This window comes from Nelusetta ayraudi, unplaced genomic scaffold (assembly GCF_046127955.1).
Source record: "Nelusetta ayraudi isolate G7.1 ecotype Tasmania unplaced genomic scaffold, CSIRO-AGI_Nayr_v1 ptg000056l, whole genome shotgun sequence".
Lineage (NCBI taxonomy): Eukaryota > Metazoa > Chordata > Actinopteri > Tetraodontiformes > Monacanthidae > Nelusetta > Nelusetta ayraudi.
This window is the reverse complement of record NW_027466106.1, coordinates 251,127-272,486: the sequence shown is the minus strand read 5'-3', so window position 1 is coordinate 272,486 and position 21,360 is coordinate 251,127. Positions and strand designations below refer to the sequence as shown.

The 21,360-nt window shown below is 49.0% G+C and overlaps 1 protein-coding gene across 10 annotated transcripts in view; it reads right to left on the bottom strand.

Annotated features, from left to right (window-relative positions):
* Positions 1–470: 470 nt before the first annotated feature.
* The window catches only part of LOC142896649 (calcium-activated potassium channel subunit alpha-1a), a 127,404-nt gene continuing 106,514 nt past the window's right edge, over positions 471–21,360 (bottom strand). For 4 of the 10 annotated variants that reach the window (XM_076038447.1, XM_076038445.1, XM_076038448.1 and 1 more), the window contains 11 exons: positions 18,742–18,868; positions 17,482–17,706; positions 16,706–16,898; positions 12,407–12,520; positions 10,479–10,562; positions 8,560–8,690; positions 5,713–5,907; positions 5,158–5,276; positions 4,476–4,700; positions 3,019–3,047; positions 471–639 (listed from right to left, as the gene is read on the bottom strand). In XM_076038447.1, coding sequence (XP_075894562.1) covers positions 488–639; positions 3,019–3,047; positions 4,476–4,700; positions 5,158–5,276; positions 5,713–5,907; positions 8,560–8,690; positions 10,479–10,562; positions 12,407–12,520; positions 16,706–16,898; positions 17,482–17,706; positions 18,742–18,868 — 1,594 coding nt within the window. In that variant the 3' untranslated portion in view covers positions 471–487. The remainder of the gene's footprint in view (positions 640–3,018; positions 3,048–4,475; positions 4,701–5,157; positions 5,277–5,712; positions 5,908–8,559; positions 8,691–10,478; positions 10,563–12,406; positions 12,521–16,705; positions 16,899–17,481; positions 17,707–18,741; positions 18,869–21,360) is intronic. The other 6 variants (XM_076038446.1, XM_076038454.1, XM_076038455.1 and 3 more) reach the window with 3 other exon arrangements.

Here is a 21,360-nt window from a genome sequence, read left to right as displayed (position 1 = left end):
TCGCTGCGACGCCTCGTCGTCCTCCGGAGGTGAACTATTGCAAAGAAATACAGGAAGTACTCTTTTATCCCCCCCCCCCTCTTTGTTTTTTTTTTTTTCTGTTTAACGTCAACTCCTAAAATAATAATTCCAAAAAGTGCTAAGGGAGAAAGGGGGGGGCTGTACAATCCTTATTTGATTGTCATTATGTACATCACTATGGATACATGAATAAATTAAACCCAGAGTCCGAGAGCGTGGAAGTAACGTTTAAAGGTATACACATAGGAGTCCCTTCCAGTTCCTGGGGTCCTGCTCCGCGTCTCAGAGGGAAGGGAGTGAAGGGAGTCGCCACTCTTTCACAGGCCACCCCTCCCATCCCTCCATCCCCCCACTCCTCCTCCCTCTTCCATGCGTTTCCTTTGGAAAGAGCCTGTGGGTGTCTGGTGAGTCTGCGAGGAAACACCCCCCCCCACCTTCCCCTGCCCCGCCCCCCCCTCCCCCGAGTTCAGCATTCGTCCTCGACTTCTCTGATGGGTGGAATCAGACTACTGGTGGATTTGTACTGGTTGACTTGGTTGGCCATGTGAGTGCTCATGGGCTTGATCTGAATGTTCCGGGGGTAGGCATTTTCTGGTTCATCTGTAAACCATTTCTTTTCTGCGGAGGACAGGACAAGAAAAAAAAAAAAAAGGTTCGCCGGTTAAATTTGACACGTTAGACAACATTGAAAACACACACACACACACACACACACACACACACACACACACACACACACACAACACAGAGAACCACAATGCCTCAGTTTAAGTCCAGTGTTTCACCAGTTCGACAGCGATGCCGACGGCGACCGGTCGTCACCGAGCATCCGTGTCGGAACTCGCTTTTCGGAATGATCGAGGACGACTGCGCTGATTTTTTTTTTTTGTGTGTGTTTGAAGGGTCAACTCAGGCCACCCTACTGCCATTCACTCAATTATACATTCGTGTCTTTCCAATGAGTGGCTCATACCATCCAAGGATCAAAGGGGGAATGGAATTCAGATCAAGGATTTCACAGCAAAAATGTCGTCTTTTAAAAAGGAAAATTTCACCAAAGAAGATTCGAGTGGATTTTTTTTTTTTTTTTTTTTTTTTTTTTAATTACAGCAATAAAGTCCGGCTCAAATGAAAAAAGCCAAAAATATATTAGGTTTTGCAAAAAAAATGGTTGCCTATTATTTACGACAGCATTTCAACAAAATGCTGTGAGTACTGTAAATTCCATTCACTCCCATTGTGTGTGTTGGGGCAGAGGAAGATCGAAATGAGTACTTTTTTCCTGAGATCATGTCTTTTTTTTAGTATTTTTTTTTAAAAGACAAGTATATGAATGTAATTATGCAGCAATTTCAGGGATGCGACAGTGTAGTTTTTGTTTCGGCGTGGATGAGTTAACCCCGAGAAAAAGAAAATCCAGTCAGACTAAACTTGTGATGCGACGAGTGCGAGAGGAGATTTGCAAGATTTCACGTCGTGGGGGAGAAACTTTTAAAGTCACCTGAGAGAGCAATGATCCAGAGCTCGGTGTGAGGAGGTGTGTGTGTGTGTACGTGTGTGTGTGTGTGTGTGTGTGTGTGTGTGTGTGTGTGTGTGTGTGTGTGTGTGCGCCGGCAGCTGTCTGAAGTTTGTAAACTCTCTCCCGGAACTTCAGAAGCATCTGCAATGCCATTCAGGTTGTCGCCGCCTTTTGGTTGGAGGGGGAGGGGGGAGGGGGAGGGTGAAGCTTTAATATCAAAATTTTCACCTCCACTTACGTGGACGGCGCGTGCGTGAGGCCTGGCGCCTGGCGCGTGCGTGTGTGTGGAGATTAATTTGTGTTGGCTTGCAGGTGCGCGCATGCGGGAAGCTTAAGTCTGCACGTTTAGGGCGCAGGTATTTGATGTGCGAATTGTGCCCGAGGTGGAGCGAGATGTGCGCCATCTCTCTCTCTCTCTCTCTCTCTCTCTCTCTCTCTCTCTCTCTCTCTCTCTCTCTCTCTCTCTCTCTCTCTCTCTCTCTCTCTCTCTCTCTCTCTCTCTCTCTCTCTCTCTCTCTCTCTCTCTCTCTCTCTCTCTCTCACCAGAGTCTGATACGGTGAACTCAGCAGTGTCGCCTCAAACCACCATATCAGGTGTAAAAGGTAACAGGGAGGGAACTTACAGACTTATAACATCCTTCAATTTGCACTCCCGATCGGTCACGCTCGCCATCGGTGTGACCGGTGGGCGCGAGGAGCGGAGGGGGGAGGAGGACTGGACGTACTTTTCTCAAAAAAGTTCTGCCACAAAAGTGAGCAACTGGCTGCGTCAGGAGGTTTCGGGCGGCCTGACCTACATGTAAGCTTCTAATTCTGTGAAGTCTGGCGAGGCAAAGTGGCTCACCTTCGCAGCGTCAAAGGGAAAAAAAAAAAAAAAAAAAGAGTCTGCTACAGACATCCGATAGCATTCCACGGGAGGAAGGATGCACAAACAACGCATACACACACACACCTCTCACTCGAAGCAAACCAGCTCAGTCTGAGAGAAATCATGGCGGGGGGGGCGGGGGGGGAGGCGTGATCGATGGCAGATATGGGTGAGAGGGATAAATCTGATCGAGGGAGAAAGAAAAGCCATATCAACCGGGCAAAAGAACCAAAAGAGGAGGAGGAGGAGGAGGAGGAGGTTCATCTTGACCACATGCAGTAGAGGAGATGGTCCTGGCCATGTGGGCGGGTGGTGGAGGTAGTGGAGGAGGAGGGGGAGCAGCGATGGCGGCAGCAGCAGCAGCAGACAATTTGCTTTCCGGATGAAAGCAAAACTTAAAGTGAGGCATCATGGCAGGAGGAGGCTCCACCACGTTGGGAGCGACATGAGGGGGGGGGAGATCGGAGTGGAGCGGAGCGCCCCCCCCCCCCTCCCCTCGTCATAACCACATCCAGCAGGACGCGGTTATGATCAGGACCCCCCCACCCCCACCCCCACCCCCATGGTAACAAGCTGCTGAGTCATGCAGAATCTGAGTTAACTTGCATACCTTGGCCCATTCTATTCATCCTTGTGGCACTTCAGAAAGAGAGGTGAGTAGTCTAGTGTGAGTGAGTGAGTCCGCACTTTGTTGTTTTTTTTTTTGTTTGTTTTTTTACAGTCAATACACAGCTGACAAATGACTGCTAATCCACTCAGGGCTCTGCAATACAGCAAAATAGGCTGGATGGTGTCTACACGTCCGACTCTGGATGCACTGAGGGCTTAGCTGCATCGTCTAGCAGAGGTTAATGCTTCACGCTAAAACAGCAACCAAAAATGAAACATAGCAAATCTGCATGCTTTCAAAATACTGCTACTTTACGTCGTAGTATGAAGGTTAAGCTGCATTTGTTAGAATAACAAGGAGTTTTTAAAACACTCAAACCACCAGAGTTGGAATGTTCTTAACCGCTAGCAGAGGCCACCGACATGGACATGCAAAGAAAGCCAGAACAGATGCACAGCGAGCAAACGAAATATTGACACCGCTCATGAGAGATGACTAAGAGCCAAAATAACTTGGAGTTAAATAGCCGAATAGCTGCAGTAGCTGAACAACAACAACAACAACAACAACAACAACAACAACAAACACAGCCATGATCGAGGCGTTTTGATCATGAAATCACAAATATCCAACGGACGACATCAATAACAACATCAGCAACAATCAGTGTTTATTATAAATTCAACCAGACACGACGACGGCTAAATATTAGGACAGATACAACAGGGAGACCAAACAGCAAGAACAACAACAACAAACTGCATGTGTGTTTCGCTGACTTGTGTCGCTGAACGTGAGGCCTTCACTCTGCCGAGCGGCTCCTCACTCAGTGTGTTTGCATCACACTCGAGAAAACAGAACTATTGCCTCGGTCCGACTGAGATCGGAGTTTGAGAACTCCGGTCGGAATGGGAGAACTCCGACTGAGACGCCCAGATGATGCGATTGGAATTGGGATTCCTCCGCCATGTTAGTCGGAGTTTAAGTGGACGATGCGCGCGCACCACACCCCAGCTAGCGTCTGCCCCCCAGGAACAAAAACATTCAAGACAGGAGCTCCTTCAACGCGTGGCGCTACTACCAGCTTGTGTATAACTGAGGACACAACCGAGAACCTTTTTAGTTAGTTAGTTTTTAACGACATGGTGCAGTGCTTACACTGCACACACACTCAGCCGCTCCTCCTGCTAGGATAAACGAGCTCGGCTCTCCGTTCCAGGTTTTGTTTTCCCCAAATCAGAAGGCCTGGTGTGGTGATTGCGGTGGCGATGCGGACACAGAGAGTGACGGCCACATGCAGATTCATCATGAGCGGGGATGTGACAAACAATGGGGCCACAAACTGCACAGACAGACCGCACACGAGGTCACGAGCTGCACGGAGCGGCGGCGGCGGCGGCGGCGGTGGCGGCAGGCGGACGGTGGGGGGGGTGGGCGGGGACGGTGGAGACACGTACTTCTGCTTGTCGCGGGCCTCCCGGCTCTTGCTGCTGCGGTTCTGCCGGTTGGACGGCGGGATGGAGTGAACGGAGGAGCTCTTTTTGCTGGAGGAATGGGAGGAGTGGGAAGAGTGGGACAAGCTCGTCCGCGACTGTCCCGCGTTGTGGTCGAACTGCATCAGGCAGAAGATCAGGTCTGTGGGCACGAGCTCAAACTCATAGGGAGGGTTCGTGATCACATACCTGCGGCGAGAGAGAAAGAGAGAGAGAGAGAGAGAGAGAGAGAGAGAGAGAGAAGAAAAAAAAGGGCCCCGAGATGGAGGAAGATTAAAGTTTGATGAAGCCGTGAGGGGGCAGAGCGTCAGAAAGAAGGGAAAACAGGCGAATATTGATCACAATTCACCTCCAGCTGATTTGAACAGAATAAATTATAAAAAAAAAAATAAAGACAATTTCTGATAATGTGATGAGTCATATGAACACACGGTTCTTTTTTCCGCATGAAATGTCCCAAAATTGATTGTAAATTATGACTAAAATCACTCATGAATGTGTTTCTTCCCAGTCAACCCCATTGTCAATCAAGGTTGAAACAATTTCATATGTAATAAATAAAGACAATGAATGAAAAAAGAAACTATAATCAGCTATTGAATGTGACTGAACAGTGCAGAAGAAGAGAGGGGCCTTGCAGCCGTACCGTTTCGTACACTGACTGGGTACACTGAGATGAGCGTCTCTTAATCTGTAGATTCCGAAACACAGCATGTTGTACGTCTTCAGCGCCTTGCAAAATAAATCCCCGTAGCAGCCGCCGTCCTGAGGAGGAAGCAAGCAGCAGCAGCGGCGGCGTCAGTAACACAGTCACAGGCGGGTCAGAGTGTAATTCTGTAAAGCTGTGATCTGCATTGTGGAGGGTGCCGATTTAAATGAACAACAACAACAACAACAACAAGAAAATGCAGCAATTCAACTGAGGAAAAAGCTAAATGGCTTTCAGGTTTGCAAGTTCTGTCCAAGAAAAAAAACAAAAAACAAACACGGAACAAATTCCTTTTGGAATTTCGCTCGCTCGCCGTTCATTGTTTTCCGAGTACAGCTCCTCCTCCACCCTCCCTCCACCCACCCACCGAGCCCTGCTTTGCGTGATCACTGTTCTTCACATCGCGTTAGGGGCGGCGAGGAGCGGAGGCGGCCAGATGTGCGCTGCCGGCTGGTGCCAAAACGTGTCGCCTCGGCTTAAACATCCACTTACCCCCAAGTCGGCGAAAGGCCCGTCATAGAGGGCTAGCTGGGCCACGCGACACCTGTCTCTGTTGGCCAGCGTCTGCGGTGTGCTGTAGCCCCCTCGCAGAGCGTTCTCCTCGGCCAGCAGGGCCTCCAGCTCCGGGGTGGCGCCGCCCGTCACCAGCGTCCGGATCAGCGTCAGGATGTTGTCGTTGAAGTACGTCTGCGGGAGGAGGAGGAGGGCAGAGAGGGCGGGGGAGGCCGAGGAAGGAGTCAGAAAGCAGGGACGACTCCGCCTTTGAAAAATGTGCAAAACATTTTCCATCCTTTGAAGGACTGGAGTGAGGATTGATTTAGTTTAAATTAATGTGAAAATATTTCTTCTTTTTTTTTTAACATGTTTTTGTCCCCACACTGAAAGAAAAACTGTATGAATGCCACAATTCACCCTGGGTTAACACATAAATAAAGGAGTCAATAAAATAAAAGAACAACAGACTTAGTGTCTCACCTAAATGTACTTTTTTGTTCTCTTAGCTCAGCATTTTCGTCCGTCTGCATCACTCAGCCACATCAAATCAACAGTTTCACACCTTTCAAACAACTTCTGACTGCAACTTGTGGTACAAAGTGGAAAACACAAAGTGGAACTCATTCTCAACGTCAGTGTTACTACTAATCCAGACACATTTTGGCCAGTGGCGGTGTGTCGACCCTGTCGCGATTGTGGGTGAAGCCAGTCAGGAGTCAGGACCAGTTGGAAACAAAGGGACTCTTAATGACATGGACCTAAATTACATTTTTTGTGTTTGAAATCAAAATGTTAATGCAAAGCCTAACAAGAGTTTCTATTATACATATGACATAATTTAGTTTTTCATTATCTTATTGAATCTATGGACCCTCACATACAATATTTGAGTTGGTTTTTTTTTGCCTTAAAGCACTAATACAATATATACAGTCTGTCAATTTTAGCACCATAGTAGTACCACCGTGAATACATGATAGCAATGCATACAAACGCCGCTGTTGTTATGCCGGCACTGTACGAGAGGCATCATCATGTCAAAGCAAACAGCTGCTCCTCCAGAGCCTTTTTCCCCTCTGGCGGCAGCGAGGAGGGAAGCAGTGATCTGCTCGCTAGCTGACGTGCGTTTCCCTCCTGAAACAGCGACTTGACTGCGCCCCGTCGGTGTCAGACTCTCTCGTCCTTCAAGCGGATCAGGACTCGTTTTTTTTTTTTCTCTCTCCCTCTCTCTCTCTCTCTCCGCTGAGCGCCGGGACAGCCGATGTCACTCGGCAGCCGGGGCCGGAGTGGCAGCTCTCCTCCCCGGGCCCCTGACAGGGGCCTGCGGAGCCTCATGATGGATGAGCACTGTCCATTAGCCGGCTTCACCTCTGACCAGTGCCAGACTCCAGCTGACGCCTGCTGCACCACCTCCCCCCTACCCCCACCCCACTCCCCTCCCTCCACCCAGCTCCATCAGCCCCGCTCAGCCCGGCTCCTCCGACCCTTCACTGGGAGACGGCTGCTGGAATGAAGCCATCACGCCGCCAATGGGAAAACCCCGCTTGGTCGTTGAGGAGTGAGAGAAAGATGAGGTGTGGGGAGAGGGATTTGTTTTGGGTTTTTTTCCCTCCCCCTCTTCTCTTCCCAGCCAGCCTCTCCTTTATCTCCAGCGCCAGAACGTGACACCGTTAAAAGATGCCGTGTGTCTCTTAGTGTTTCTGACCCGCTACGGCCGAGTAGCGCCGCAACTGTGCTAACACTCAGCTCCTCCTCTCCCTCGGGACATCCAGAGCGAAGTTTCTCAACTGGTGGGCCGCGATCCCAAACTGGGTTGCGGAGCCCTCTTGATCGGGTCCCAAAGAATTTGACATCATGTCGCAGGCCAATCATTTTGGCAATTCTTGTTGAAATAACCTCAAATTTTCGCAGAATGATTAGAAACAGATCAAGAGTTCACATTTAATGTTTTATTTTCGATCTGTTTTCAGATTGAGCCATGCTGTTCACTCCCAACGAGAAGTCATTTTACATCTTATGCTCGCCCGGTTGAGACACGGCACACCCAGTCGACCCAGTGTGCCGTGCCGCAGGCGGTGCACATATTGAACACTTGTGAAACCGGTCCCATAATAAACTTATGATGTTCAACGCCTAAACTGTTCCATTTCATTGTGCTCGACTCAGTAGTTTTCAAGATAATTGCTTGTAAAAGGATGTCAAATCCTTCATATATATATATTTATAGAGAAAATGTTGGTCATTTATTTCGCCGTTTATGCTCGTCATTTCAATTATTTATTTACTAGACATGATAGAAAGTGGGCAAGCTTTTTTATTATGTCAAAAAAAAAAACTGGGTCGTGGCTTCATTATTAGCATTATTATTGTTATCATTATTCATCAAGGAAACACTGAGACTCCACCAGGTGAGCGCCGCTGATCTAATGGGGCCTCCTCAGGGTGGAATTCCACACACTTGGGATGAGAAACGATGCAGATGATCCCCTTGAGGACGTTGCTGAGCTGTCGTGCGATGCGCAAAACACACTTTAATATTTTATTCCCAAAAACCCGACGTTCAGGTCAAACATCAGAATGCGATGCTGCAAGTTTTTTTTAAAAAAAAAGCGAAGCCGTGACCGAAACTTGTGGACTTTCTCTCTCCTAACTTCACAGCGCGTGTCTCTGAGACGGTGCAAGACCCTGCAACTGTTACCAAGTCGGCGCCACGAGGGCAAAAACGGGCTTTCTTCTCCCGGTCTTTTTTTTTTTTTCATCCCACGGTTTTCGCGTGTCATTGTCGCGCGGCAGACGATTCATTTTGTCGCGCGAACGCCGCTCCTCTGCGGGGGAGAAACTTACCGCGCTCATCAGGGAGTCGAGCACGCTGACAGCGAAGGCGGTGCCGCAGGCGAAGGGCTGGGTGAGGTACAGCTCCGTGTCCGGGTCGTCGTCGTCGTCTTGGTCCAGGAACTGAACGTTGGAGTCGTTGACTGGCAGAGGAGAGGGAGAGGTTAGGGGCCGACTCCAAAGAGCAAAAGAGGCCCGGTTTTCCTCTTCAAATGGCAAAAAAAAACTGAAAGTACGGGGGGGTTGGGCGGGGGGAAGCCAATACAGATATAACGTGATCCAGGTTTTTAAACTCGCAATATAATGCGACACTTTGTGTACATTATATTTCTCGCCTTAACCCGAAATATCGGCGGATAAATCGCTTTTCAAAAGCATTGTTCGGTTACCTGCGAGTTCATTTTTAGACAGAAGCGCAGTTTTTTTTCCACCTTTGGTGCTGTAGATACTAAATACATTGTATCACATGCAAAGGAGGGCAACCCACACATTGAAACCGACCACAGGTTCATGACAAAATATTATTGAATATATTGAGCACACACGGTGATAACCATTGTAGAAGTCCAAAAAGAAATGCCTCAGTCAAACACCTGTTGTGATTTAACATCAAAGCAGCCACTGTGCTTTTGAACTTTTTAACACGCGTTCGCTAAAACACGCAACTCAATCTATTAGCTGAGTATCAAAATACAAATGACAGCGGCTCAGTCAAAGACACAGTGGGCGTTTGAGAGGTCGAACTAATGTTTGGACCTTGCTGCCTCGGACAGGTGAGACTTCAACAATGGCTACTGTGTCACGGTAAATCAAGAACCATCATGCACTTGCTCATGCTATGTGTTCCAGAGAGTGTTCCTCGATGAGTGCGTTTGTGACATCATCGCCTTTGAGAATCAGATCTTTGGGGGGTGGGGGGGGGGAACCAAACATTTACCTGAGTCCTGAAAGTCAAATCAAACAACACACTGACATCTCAGGGTTAACAGTTCAGGCCCTGAATGAGCTCAATCAGATGGTGGGAATGGAAATAGCCTGCTGATTTGTCTTTTTCCAGTGCTGTGAACTTAAGATGGCTTACAAAACAACAGATGCTGCATCTCTCCTTCCCCCTAGACTGCCTCTGTGGCTGCAGTGGGCAGACGACCAGCGTCACTTGGGTGGGGAGAAAAAGACTCTGATAGCTGAGCTTCAAAGATATGGTCTGGAGAAGGGAAAAAAAAGAAACTGGAAAACAAATTTCAAAAATAAACAACCAGCTTAAAAGCTAGTTTGATCTTGAGGGTTTTTTATATATATATATATATATATTTATATATGAGTGTGTGTGTTTTGGTTTTTTGATATCTGATTTCTTCCCAGGCTTCCTGCACTCTGCGGGAAAAGAAATGTCAGTCAGAGAGACAAGGGGCTGATGCAAACAGGCCAGGGCCAAAAAGACTGTACTGGGATAGGGGCTGTGTGTGTGTGTGTGTGTGTGTGTGTGTGTGTGTGTGTGTGTGTGTGTGTGTGTGTGTGTGTGTGTGTGTGTGTGTGTGGGGCAGGGGGTGGTGCTATGAAAAAACAGCCACAAGGACAGACTGAGGATGATCAAAAGCCTGCTGATGCTCGGCAAACGCAATCGGAGGAAGGAGGAGGGGGGAGGGGGCAGGGGGACACCCCCCCGACCTCACTCCTTCCCAAAAAAAAGAAAGAAAGAAAGGAAGAAAGAAAGAAAGAAAGAAAGAAACTATTGAAAAAAGGGGGCCAAAAACAAGACAGTCGATTTCAACCAGAGCAGGGCATAAAAAAAAAAAAAAATTGTGTTCAAAGTGAAGCCATGGGAGCGGCGGGGGCCTTGACTGCAGCCAGACAAATCAAGACAAGCTGATGAGGAGCAGAGCGACGGAGCGAGGGAGCGAACGGCAGCGGAGGACAAAGGCTCGGCTTACCCAGCTCTGTTATCATTTGTATGCTGGTTCCACTCTTTTTTTCCTGACTGAGTGAAACCAGTGGCAGCAGTTTGCCAGGTTTAGCTAATGGACGATGGGGGCAGCGCGAGGGAGGGGGAGGGGAGGAGGGGGGGAGGAGGAGGAGGAGGAGGAGGAGGGGAGAGACGGTGCGGTTATTCCAACAGTTTGAGAGGCGGAGGCCAGGCCCTGTTGTGTTGTGCGTCTTGGAAAAGTCTGCTCCTGGAATTTGGAAGGGGTCCGAGGTGTTGGTGGTCCAGTCGAGTCTGTGCTCGGGGTGGGCAGAGCTGTCATTGCTGCACTGCCACAACCCCCGCTAAAGTTAGCCATCACGAGAGAAACACTGCAATATCTTTGGTCTAGGAAGTGCACATATACATATGCGCATATACTTTTAAGAGTACTTTTTAAAATCAAGTTTTTATTACGTTTAGATAGATTCGCTCGATTGGTTACTGTATGTTCATGCTGCTGCTACACCGCAATTTCCCCAGCTAGCTATCTATCAATCAATCTATCAGTCTATCTATCGATCTATCTACATGTTTATGAGTTGCAATGGGAGTTGCCTGCAATGAAAATTCCGACTGTGGCAAAAACTTGGGCTGACCATGAGTTAGTTAGCCCGCTGCTGCTAAACTACATCAACCAAAAGGTCGAAATGACACTTTTTGTTGTAAATTACAATTTAGGCTTCCGTTTTATGTCACGCTAGGTGATGCTACATTATCATTAAATGAGCAACAGCGGGAAAGCCGGTGATAAAGAGGAGAAGGAAACAACATAGCCAGCGCTAACAAGATTAGCCACTCACTTCAGGGCCAGTTTGCCGGAAGCTAGCTATTTTTGTACATTGTTGTGATGTGACATCGCAGGTCAACTCATAAAATAGGAGTGCGTATTGCCACCTATCACAACAACTGTATCTAGCTAGTCGAAGCTAGCTAGACAGAGCTAGCTTCAACTAACTCTATCTAGCGACAGTGTGACTTTAGTGCATATAAACGATCATGCCGAGCTCTGACACCTGAACCATGTTAGCTAAGAGCTAACCGAGGCTCGGCGCACAACAAATATTGTGACTCCTGCAGGGCAGCCAATGAGTGAAAAGGCTGAACAGCAGCGTGTGGTTGTGGTGACTGTCAACAGTCTGACGGAGGAGTGGCTGTGCAGGTAATGGCCGGCCGGCCCGGCTCACAAGCAGCATTAGGTGGCTCCTTTCTCTTTCTGGCCTTTTCTTAGCCGGCCTCATGCTCCATTGCACCCTAATTGGGTCATGGGAGACAGAGTGGCCAGTCTCTGAAGCTTTAGAAGCCCCCTCGGAGATCTAAAACTTTCATGAGTCCCCACCACCAGTGGGAATTCAGCCACCGCCATTGTTATTAATAAATGGACCCATTTTGCAACCAAGGCAGTTTTTTTTTTTTTCCTTCCACCTTTTCATTCCCTTCCGTCTCCCACCGTCTCCATCAGGCCGAGTTTCTCTTGTGCATTAGCGGGACAAATTGCAGGAGATGCAGCCACACAGTTCTTAAGATGCCCATCTGACATCCTCCAGTTACAGCAGAAACAACAGCACGGCGACGCTGTGTTGTCTGCAGACTACCAGGCCACCACAGGATTTGTGTGAGCCAGGTGTAATAAATGGCATTCAAATAATTATTATCAAAGCATGAAAATTTAAAAAATATATATATATATTAGTTACGTTTGTTAATTTAACTTTAGAGGGTTAGACCATGATGTGTAAACAAGATGATCCCATATATTATTATTACTACCACTAATGCCACTACTATTACTACAACTACTACTAAAACTATGATTATTATTATTGCTATTATTATAAATAGTTAATAGTTATTATGTCAAGTGGCACGTAATGTGAAGAGGCTGAGTGGCAAGCTTACCTAGCTCTGTGATGATGGGGATGTTGGCACCGGTGGTGACGGAAGCCTGACGCACGAAGCCATGTACTGGACTGCTGTCTGGAGATGACCTGTCCATTCCAGGAGGCGTGAAACCTGCACCGGACAAAGAGGTTTGCAGGGGCCAGGGCACAAATGCAGCAAATGAAGGTAACACAGCTGTGGAGATGGTGAACGGTGGCAGCGGGGACAAAAGATGGTTTGTTATTCATCTCCTTGTTTGTTTAATTTAATAGTGTTTGCCTCTTTTTTTAAATCAATGAAAAAAAAAACACATAAAACATCTCATGTCTGCAAACATTGAGCTGTTTCTTTTCTCCCGTCCTCTTTGATACACTCTTTGTCTGATCTAACTTTCACCCTCACGCAACACTCTTTGTCCCACTCTTGGAGAGTGCACGCCACTACAACCACCACGGTTCGTAAAATTCCCTGCCGTCTGGAAACACAACATTAGCAGAAAAGTGAACTGTGAACGATCAGCAAAACAGACAAAAACCGGTCAGAATCTACTGAAGAGGATTGATGGCTTTCATGATTTTTTTTTTACTGAGCTCATTAAACTTTAACTTTGACACAAAAAGGAGGACCTTTTTTATAAGCATGTTTTATTTCAGCGGTATTATGACCGCGAGGCTGTGATCTGGACCTGTGCCGGTGCCATTATACATAGTGGAAGGTCCGCACACTCAGCACAAATCCACTCAAGTGTGTTTTCTGTGCCGCGGCACACATGCAGTGTTTGGATTGACAAGGAGGAAAGAAAAAGAAGAAAAAAAACAGGGATGAGGAGACGGCTAAGTGAAGGAGGCACCTGCCTAAAAAGTGCAATACAGATACTTTGCTTTTAGAGGTCAGCAAAGACATATTTAGTATTCACGTCCCTCCATCAACCGGCAGGCATGAATTTTACATGCCGTTCGTTTTGTTACAATAAAATTGGTGAAGTGGATCCCGATAGAAAAAAAAAAAAAAACCTTTTATGGGGGATGGCGTGGCTGAGAGCCGCGGAATACAAGTGCAAGTGACAGGGGTATGAATTCACATGACTTCACTTTTTCTTTTTTCTTTTTTTTTTTTTTTTTGCATTTCCTCAAAGTGACAAGTAAACACCTTAAATCTGTAATGCCGCATGCATAATGCATCAGCTGTGTTTTGACATCCATCATTTAGTGCTGACTACAGCGAAACGCCAGCCTGCGTGCTGCCGCCGCCGCCGCCGCCGCCGAGGAGACATAATGCAGGGAATCTATTCGGGTCACAAAGTTTTAAAAGGGCTGCAAATTTTCTGTTTGCGTGTGTGTGTGTGTGTGTGTGTGTGTGTGTGTGTGTGTGTGTGTGTGTGTGTGTGTGTGTGTGTGCCGCCGTTCCTGTCAACAAACTCAATGAGCTGCTTACATTACAAAAGGGGTCTCCACCGCACCTTTGCAACCGAAAATGGAACGGTTCACAACAGGAAGCGCACGCCGAAACCACGGGCGCGGATTAATCACAACTCCTGTTACACCAATTATTGAACTTGGAAATCGCTGAGGTCTGACACCCGGAGCCGACCGCGGTTACCGTCAGCGCCGCCGCCACCGCCGCCGCCGCCGCAAAACATCATTTTGTCCACGTCCATAAAACATGACGTGTGCCGCGCGTGGAGAAGAATGACGGCAAGTTTTTAGTTTTTTTTTTTTTTTTTTGGTTTGTTTGTTTACTCTCTCTGGAAACGCTGCTCTTCTTGCAAAAAAGTGAACACCTGGGGGAAGAGTTTATAGGTCGCGCGCGGTTAGAAGAGCCGTGCGCTAATACTGCGAGGCCCCCGCCGCTGTTAGGGAAACCAAAAAAGTGTGGAATGTTGCAAGGTAAAGCGCAACGCTCCGGGAGCTGAGATCACTTTTGAACGAGAGGAACTGCAAACGTGCGCCGTAACACAAGTGCGGGTTCGACTCTCAGGCCCCCGGGGGGGGCCTTTCAGCGCAGAGTTTCAGTTTAGCATGTTCTCCCTGCGCCTGCGTGGGTTCTCTGCAGGCGCAGACGTGCACAGAGACTTGCACATTCAACTAACCGGCTGCTATAGGCTGTCCGTAGGTGTGAGCGTGGGTGTGTTTCTGGTGCTGAGAACATCCGTGAAGATGCAAACACACAGACGGGTCACGCTGAGCATCAGAGTCAATTCCACAAACCTGTGTTCCATCAAACTTCCTGGGTATTAGAGTAACCTTGATATTCATGGGAGGGGTGGTGGGGGGGGGGGGTGCTCAATAAAAAATTTATTTTATTTGTTCCACGGACCCATTAGAATTTTAATGTCCGTGTCTATAATTGCCCTCAGTGCAGAAGTTGAGAAATTCCATCTCAAGCCTCCCCCTGGGGTCAGTCGGGGGGGCTGTAACCTCGTTTGCTCGGTGCCAAAACACAACAATAGACGAGTGAGATCTGGGTTACGTGCCCCCCCCCTCCCTCACACCGGTCGCCCCCTCCCCCTCCCCCTTCCCCTCCCTCAGGGCACGGCGCTGCTCCGTGGTCGACTACATGCAACGGCAGCCGTGAGAAGCTCTCCCCCAGGAAGGAGCGTCTTTACTTATTCATTTGCGCCTCCTTGTTTCAGATTCCGCAAGCCTCCGTCCGAACGGCAGCGTCGCTTCCAGGGAGGAATCCCCAAAGCAATACCTGTGATACAATAGCGCTGTCTGTCTGGCGACGTGCGTGAGTGAGTGCGCGCATGTCCCTTAATGCATGCGCGGGTGCGTGCTGCTGCGGTTTGCGTGCGTGTGTGCGTGCGTGCGTGCATGCGTGCGTGCGTGTTTGCCAAAGTGAGGCATTTGTCACTGAAATGGGCCGTTGATGTAGGAGCCAATTATTGATGACAATGGTGCGCCGACCCCGAGAGAGGATGCAGGCAGGAGCCACAAAGTGAGGCCGCTCCCTGTGCACGGCAGCGCCAGCACCCCAGAGCCCAAGATGGCGGCCCGTTCGTTTCAATGGAGTCGCTCACCCAGCGCATGCGCCCAAAAAAAGTCTTTGACTTGTGCATTCATGGGCCCGGAGATGCATTGGCAGCAGTGTCACTTCCCATCACGCCCCTGTAACTCACATGATCTATTTGGCCAATCAGAACCATTCTGGAGAACGTCACTTACAGGCACGTCAGGATTCAGCCAATCAGAACGAGCTGAGACACAGCAGCATGTACGATGCTGTGACGTCGCGCTGGGGAAAAAAACTCTTCTCTAGTGATTTTCTGGCCTTTGTCATTTTTTAAAAAGCTAAAAAGGCATAAATGAAAAATCTACCATAGAAAGATTTGCTATGAATCGCGTTTCAGGTCACAGTCGTTCTTGTCAGCTGTTTTAAAGGAGTTTATTTTTGTATTGCGGCCTATGGTAGAAAATGTTTTTGGGCCCATGGGATTTTTTTTGCTGCAGTTCCTCCAGTGGCCACTGGGAAAAATCAGCACGCCGTCATATTGCCAGGCCAGTTCGGGACCCTTGGCTTTGAATTGTATGTACAACAGGCTAGCGGGACGTCACACCTTTCAGGGCCGATCACAAACCGAGGCTCACCTGTTAGCGGAGGCCGATGGTGATTGTCTGTGCACGGCTTTAAACAAGGAGAGAGGGGTGTGTGTGTGTGTGTGTGTGTGTGTGTGTGTGTGTGTATATCTGTGTGTGTGTGTCACTGTTTTGTTGTGACTAATGAGGAGCAGCTGAATTGGCCTGCCTGGTGATTTGTACTCGCTGCTTAATGATGATGAGGCCTGATGGGATGCCAGGTTCGTGTGTTTGCAAACATCAACAATCTGTTCCAGACGATCTGCCAGACAGTGGATTCGGGATGGGGCGGTGGTGGTGGTGGTGGTGGGGGCAACAACATCGGGTGACACGGCCGCGTTGATTACATCATTAAAAAATATTACCAAGGAGGGCTGAGCAGCGTGCGGTTACCAGGGACGGGATGCGGTGGGGGGGGGGGTGGGGGGGACGATGGGAAAATGATGTGGAGTAAACACTCGTCGAGGGCTTGATGGAGCAATTAGGGCGGCGTTTTGTTTGCGCGCGACTTAAAGGAGTTACAGTAGTTCAGCGCCGTAGATGCCAATCACTGACAGGCTTGCAGGGTATTTCAATTAGCTGCCCGGAGCAGATTCTGTTTTTTTTTTTCCTCGCATAACATCACCACCCACCATCCCTCTGCATCTAGGACTGTTGTCTCTCCACACACACACACACACGCACCGCAGCCTGTCCCCTTTGGCTGCCAGCGGACATGGCAGCCTAATAGGACGCTCCTTACCTTGGGAATTAGCCTGCAAGACGCCGATGCTGTCATCAAACTGCATGGACTTGATGTTGAGCGACGCCAAGATGCATTCCTTGTCTTGCAGCGACGCGTCTTCGATATTGTTCTGATTGGCCGACAGGATTACGCACATGTCGCAGAGGTTGATATTGACAGCTCTTAAGTCTGCCCGACTTAATGGCGTGCCCTTCAGGGTGAGGGAAACAGAGATGGAGAGAGGAGATAGAGGGAGGGCGGAGGGGGCACACGGAGATGGGGGTGGAGGGAGGGAGGGAGAGAGAAAAAGACATTTTTAAGAAGAGAGCAGAGCGGAGCGGAGCTCCGGGAAATTAGTTAACAAGTCTTCTTGTTTTTCGGGGCGGTGACACTGCACTGATGTGTCCGAGGAATCAGAGACACGTACGAGTCTAAAGGCTGAGGGCCGCGTTTGGGATTCTCCTCTGATCATCAGTCAAGTCGGAGCCTTGTTAGGCTCCGAGGCGGCGGGCTACTAGCCGCGCTATCCGCAACACCAAGAAGAAGGCTCCACTTTGTGTATGCAGGGTGCGCGGGTGAGTGGGTGGGTGAGGGGCAGGGGGAGGGGGGGAGGGGGGACGTCGGGGCCGATCGTTGGCTTGAGTAATGCGCGATGGAATCGGACTGACAGCCGCTCTCCCGACTCTCGACGCCGCCTCGGAGTGTCGAGGCGTCGTTAGCCGAGGCCGCGATCTCTCCCTCCTCCCTCCTCCTCCTCTTTTTTTTATTTTTTTCTGAAAGCGAGTCACACTCACGGGCAGTATGGAGACCTTGGGGAAGTTGTGCAAGGTTTCCCACTCCCGCCGCAGGTAATCCAGCGAACCCACAAACACGATGGGCTTCAGCTCGTGATAGTGGAAGTTGCTGGCTCTTAAAGGCATCACCAAGTTTCGCAGCCCCACCAAAGCGGACGTGACATCCCCAAATATACAGACCACCACATGGCCGCTCAGTACCGTCATGGAGGCTTCGCTTCGAGTCTGCAGAGGGGGGGGGGGGGAGGACACAAGAGGGGGAGGGGAGGGAGAGCAGAGAGAGGGGTGAGGAGGGCGACACTTATCTTGAAACGCCGTCCGTGGATAAACTGTTATAAACCCGCAATTAATAGTTTGTTAACCAAGTATTTAGTCGGCCCTGCTGCATCTAAGTACCAGTTTGGTTAACCACTATTCTGTTTATAAGCAGTTTATTGGATAAGCAGGAATTGTGCAAAACAAAACTGAGAACAATCATTTTCTTTTCTTTTTTTCTTTTTTTTTTAATAAAATGAAACAAAATAAAAAGGGGGGTAGGACTGCTGCAGTTTGTAAGATTTTAGGCGCACAGCGTGAGGAAGTGCGGAATGTATGCATGACAGTAGTAGAATGGATGTCTGATGAATTTGTGAGAGTGTTGACAAAGAACAAGGCAGCGTTCGAGACCTTGGAGCAGGAGCTTTGTGTAGTTTCTTTTTTGTTTGAAAATCCTACGGCAATTCAAGAAGCTGAACGTCTAGAAGAGGTTCAAGAAAAAAAAAAAAGACAGAAAAAACGAAACAATAAGAACTAAAAAAAAAAGAAAGGTTTCGCTCAAGATTAGCAAATAATGGGTCAACGTGGGTCAAACAAAAGCGGCGAATCTCCTTTCAAATTCTAAAATGCTTACAAACTGCCCTGCTGAAAACACCCGAGCAAACCCATGCACGCACTGTCGGAATGCCGTTCACAGATCCTGGGTGGATGCGTGCGGGCGCGCGCGTGTCGTACGCATACACACACGCGCGCGCGCGCGCGCACACACGCGCACACAGATATAGAAACAATAGACTCACCTTGACAGAACAGTGAGGCAAATGAGGAAAAACGTCAAGACGTATTAGTATTCGGCTGCGCGTCGCTGTGGAAGACGACCCACTTTGTCTCTTTTTTTTTCTTTTCTTTTTTTTTTTAGTAAGCAAACTCATTTCTGGGTTGTGCGTTTCACACACCAGCACACACACACGCGCGCGCGCGCGCGCACGTCAACGTGTCACTCACCAGGATGACCTTCTCGATGTCCTTGGACGGGCACCAGTGAAACATCCCTGTCGAGTCATACCTCTTCACGTTCATGTCCATGTTCTCGATTTGCTCGTTACCGGGGATGAGGAGCGGGTCGTGTCGGCTGAGAAAACGCACACACACACACACACACACACACACACACACACACACACACACACACACACACACACACACACACACACACTTGTTGTCAGAGAGTTTCCCGGTTTGGTGAATTTGTGATGTAAAGGGCCGACCACCAAAAGTTGGGCAGCAGCCGCTCTCTGTTCTGCTCAGACGGCATCCCGGAGTCTCATCCATTGTTAACGCCATCTACTGGGAAGCGTGTATCGCGGCTCCGATACACATCGCCGCTACTTTACATCAGGACAGGAAGAGAGAAAAAAAACAACTCTGGGAGACCCTGAAAGTGGCGGGGAGCGGCGGCGAGACGTGAGTGCTACTGACTGAACAGCACGACAACACGAGGCCAATTACCAGCTTTTACCCCCTTCTTCCGCCTTCCCGACGCCGCGCGGCGCAAAAGCCGTAAAAGCTCCGACAGGCTCGCGCTTTAAATATTTCAGGAATTTGCCCAATCACATTTTCGCCTCGCCCGACTGACGGCCATTAATGTTTCAGCGGCCGTGTCACAGCCAAAACGGGCTAATCCGCAGCGGTGGGCCGCTGAGTCTTATCCGCTGTAACACTGACCATGGAAGGACTCCCGTCAGTCCCGAGCCCCCACGACTCTCTGCCACAGCGCCACCAGCGGGCGATGCGGAACCTTTCACCGGCAGTTACTGCCGTGGGGGTTAGCGTGAGGGTCATTCAAGGGGTAAAAGTAAATTAATTGATATTTTTGAACATAAATTCATTTTCTGTGGCTCAGGAGGTAGAACGGGTTGTCCAGTGACCGAAAGGTTGGCGGTTCAAATCCTGCTCCATCCTAGTCTGTCGTAGCCCTAAGTTGTTCCCAATGGGGCGGGCAGCACCTTGCATGGCAGCAGCCACCCGTTAATGAGTGAATGGGGGAATGAGAGCATTGTAAAGCACTGGAAGGTGCTGGAAGGTGCTACATCAGTGCAGTCCAGCATGCTACCATTTATATTTTTTTGAATAAATCAAAGTACTTGGTTATTAACCATCATTACTTAACTTTGAATAAACTACAAGGTAATTCTTTTTTAAAACTAATTTGAAGTCACGATTGTGATGAATAAACCTTTCCTTTGCATTTGCAGTCATCCAATTTGTCGGGAGACAAAGCGTGATAAATAAACCTTTATTTTGAAAATCAAGTTGCCGGAAGAATTTACGGTCTGAAACTGCCTCCTGCGAGTCTGCAGCTCGACCCTTCTCACGTGGTGCTTGAAAAAATTTGAATTATTTTATTTAGATGAATCTATTTAATTAGCACTACAAGCTTATTTTAACGAAACTTTATTAGCAGACTGCCAAAAAAAAATAAAAACAAAATAGGCTAAGTTCAGGAACAAAGTCATCCAGCAAAATGTGAGAAAACATTTCCAGAGCTTGACACACATCTCTCTCACTCTCACTATCACTCCCTCTACCCTCTATCAACACTGTCACTCCCTCACACGGCTTTGATGTTGCCTTTCTTCCCCCCTTCAGCCTGCTGCTGCTGCATCCGGGCTGCTGCTGCTGCTGCTGCTGCTGCTGAACACTGTCGCAGGGAGAAAGTTATGCTTTTCTTTTTCTTTCTTTTTTTTTTTTTAATAAAAGCTGTCAATTAGCCGCCCCTTTTCTACCCTCCACCTCCCCACCACCACCTTCACCACCTCCACCTACCATCAGTAGGTTTGCAGGTGATAATAACACTGACAGCATTTAGTGTTTTTACACTCAGCCTGAATCTTTCATCCGGAGGCGCGTGTTGCGCCAATCAACTCCGCCGAGCCCCACCACCTCCACCAACACCACCTCCACCACCACCCCCACCTCCGTCACTTCAATCTTGCTCGACTTCGCCTCCACACACACACACACGGGGGCTGACTGGCGTATTGCGGGCGAGCTGCCGCCTCAGCGCTCTCTGCCAAGACAGCTATCTTTCACAGAGCTGTCAGCGGCGTGACTGGCAGACTGTCAGGACGGGGCTGCTCGGCGCGCCTCCTCACCCTCTCCTCCTCCTCCCCCTGCCTCCACCACCCTGCCTCCTCCTCCTCCTCCTCTTCCCGACGCCTGGGGTTGAACCCCGGCACGAGGCTCCGGCAGAGCAGACATGACGCGTGTGAGCCGCGGCTGCCACGCCCAGGGGACATCAGCTGCGGATGATACTGTGACATCCTCCGCCGCCGCTGGATGCGTCGTCGTCAGTCACGACCCGTCAGGGGAGATTTGCGGGGGAGCGGCTGTGGCGGTGTTAACGCCGCCGACGCAGACCGGGGGTCAGCTGGGTCGGCGAGCTGAGTGAAAATGTACGTTGAATTTTTGTATGATTAAAGTTTTTGGGTTTTTTTTTTTCTTTTCTGCTCATTTTAATACACTGAGGTTGAAGAAAGCTGGATTTCTTTTTCACCAAAGACACATTTGCTCGCCCTTTAAATTGAATAAATTCACACCGCATCAATTTGCAAAGCATACCCC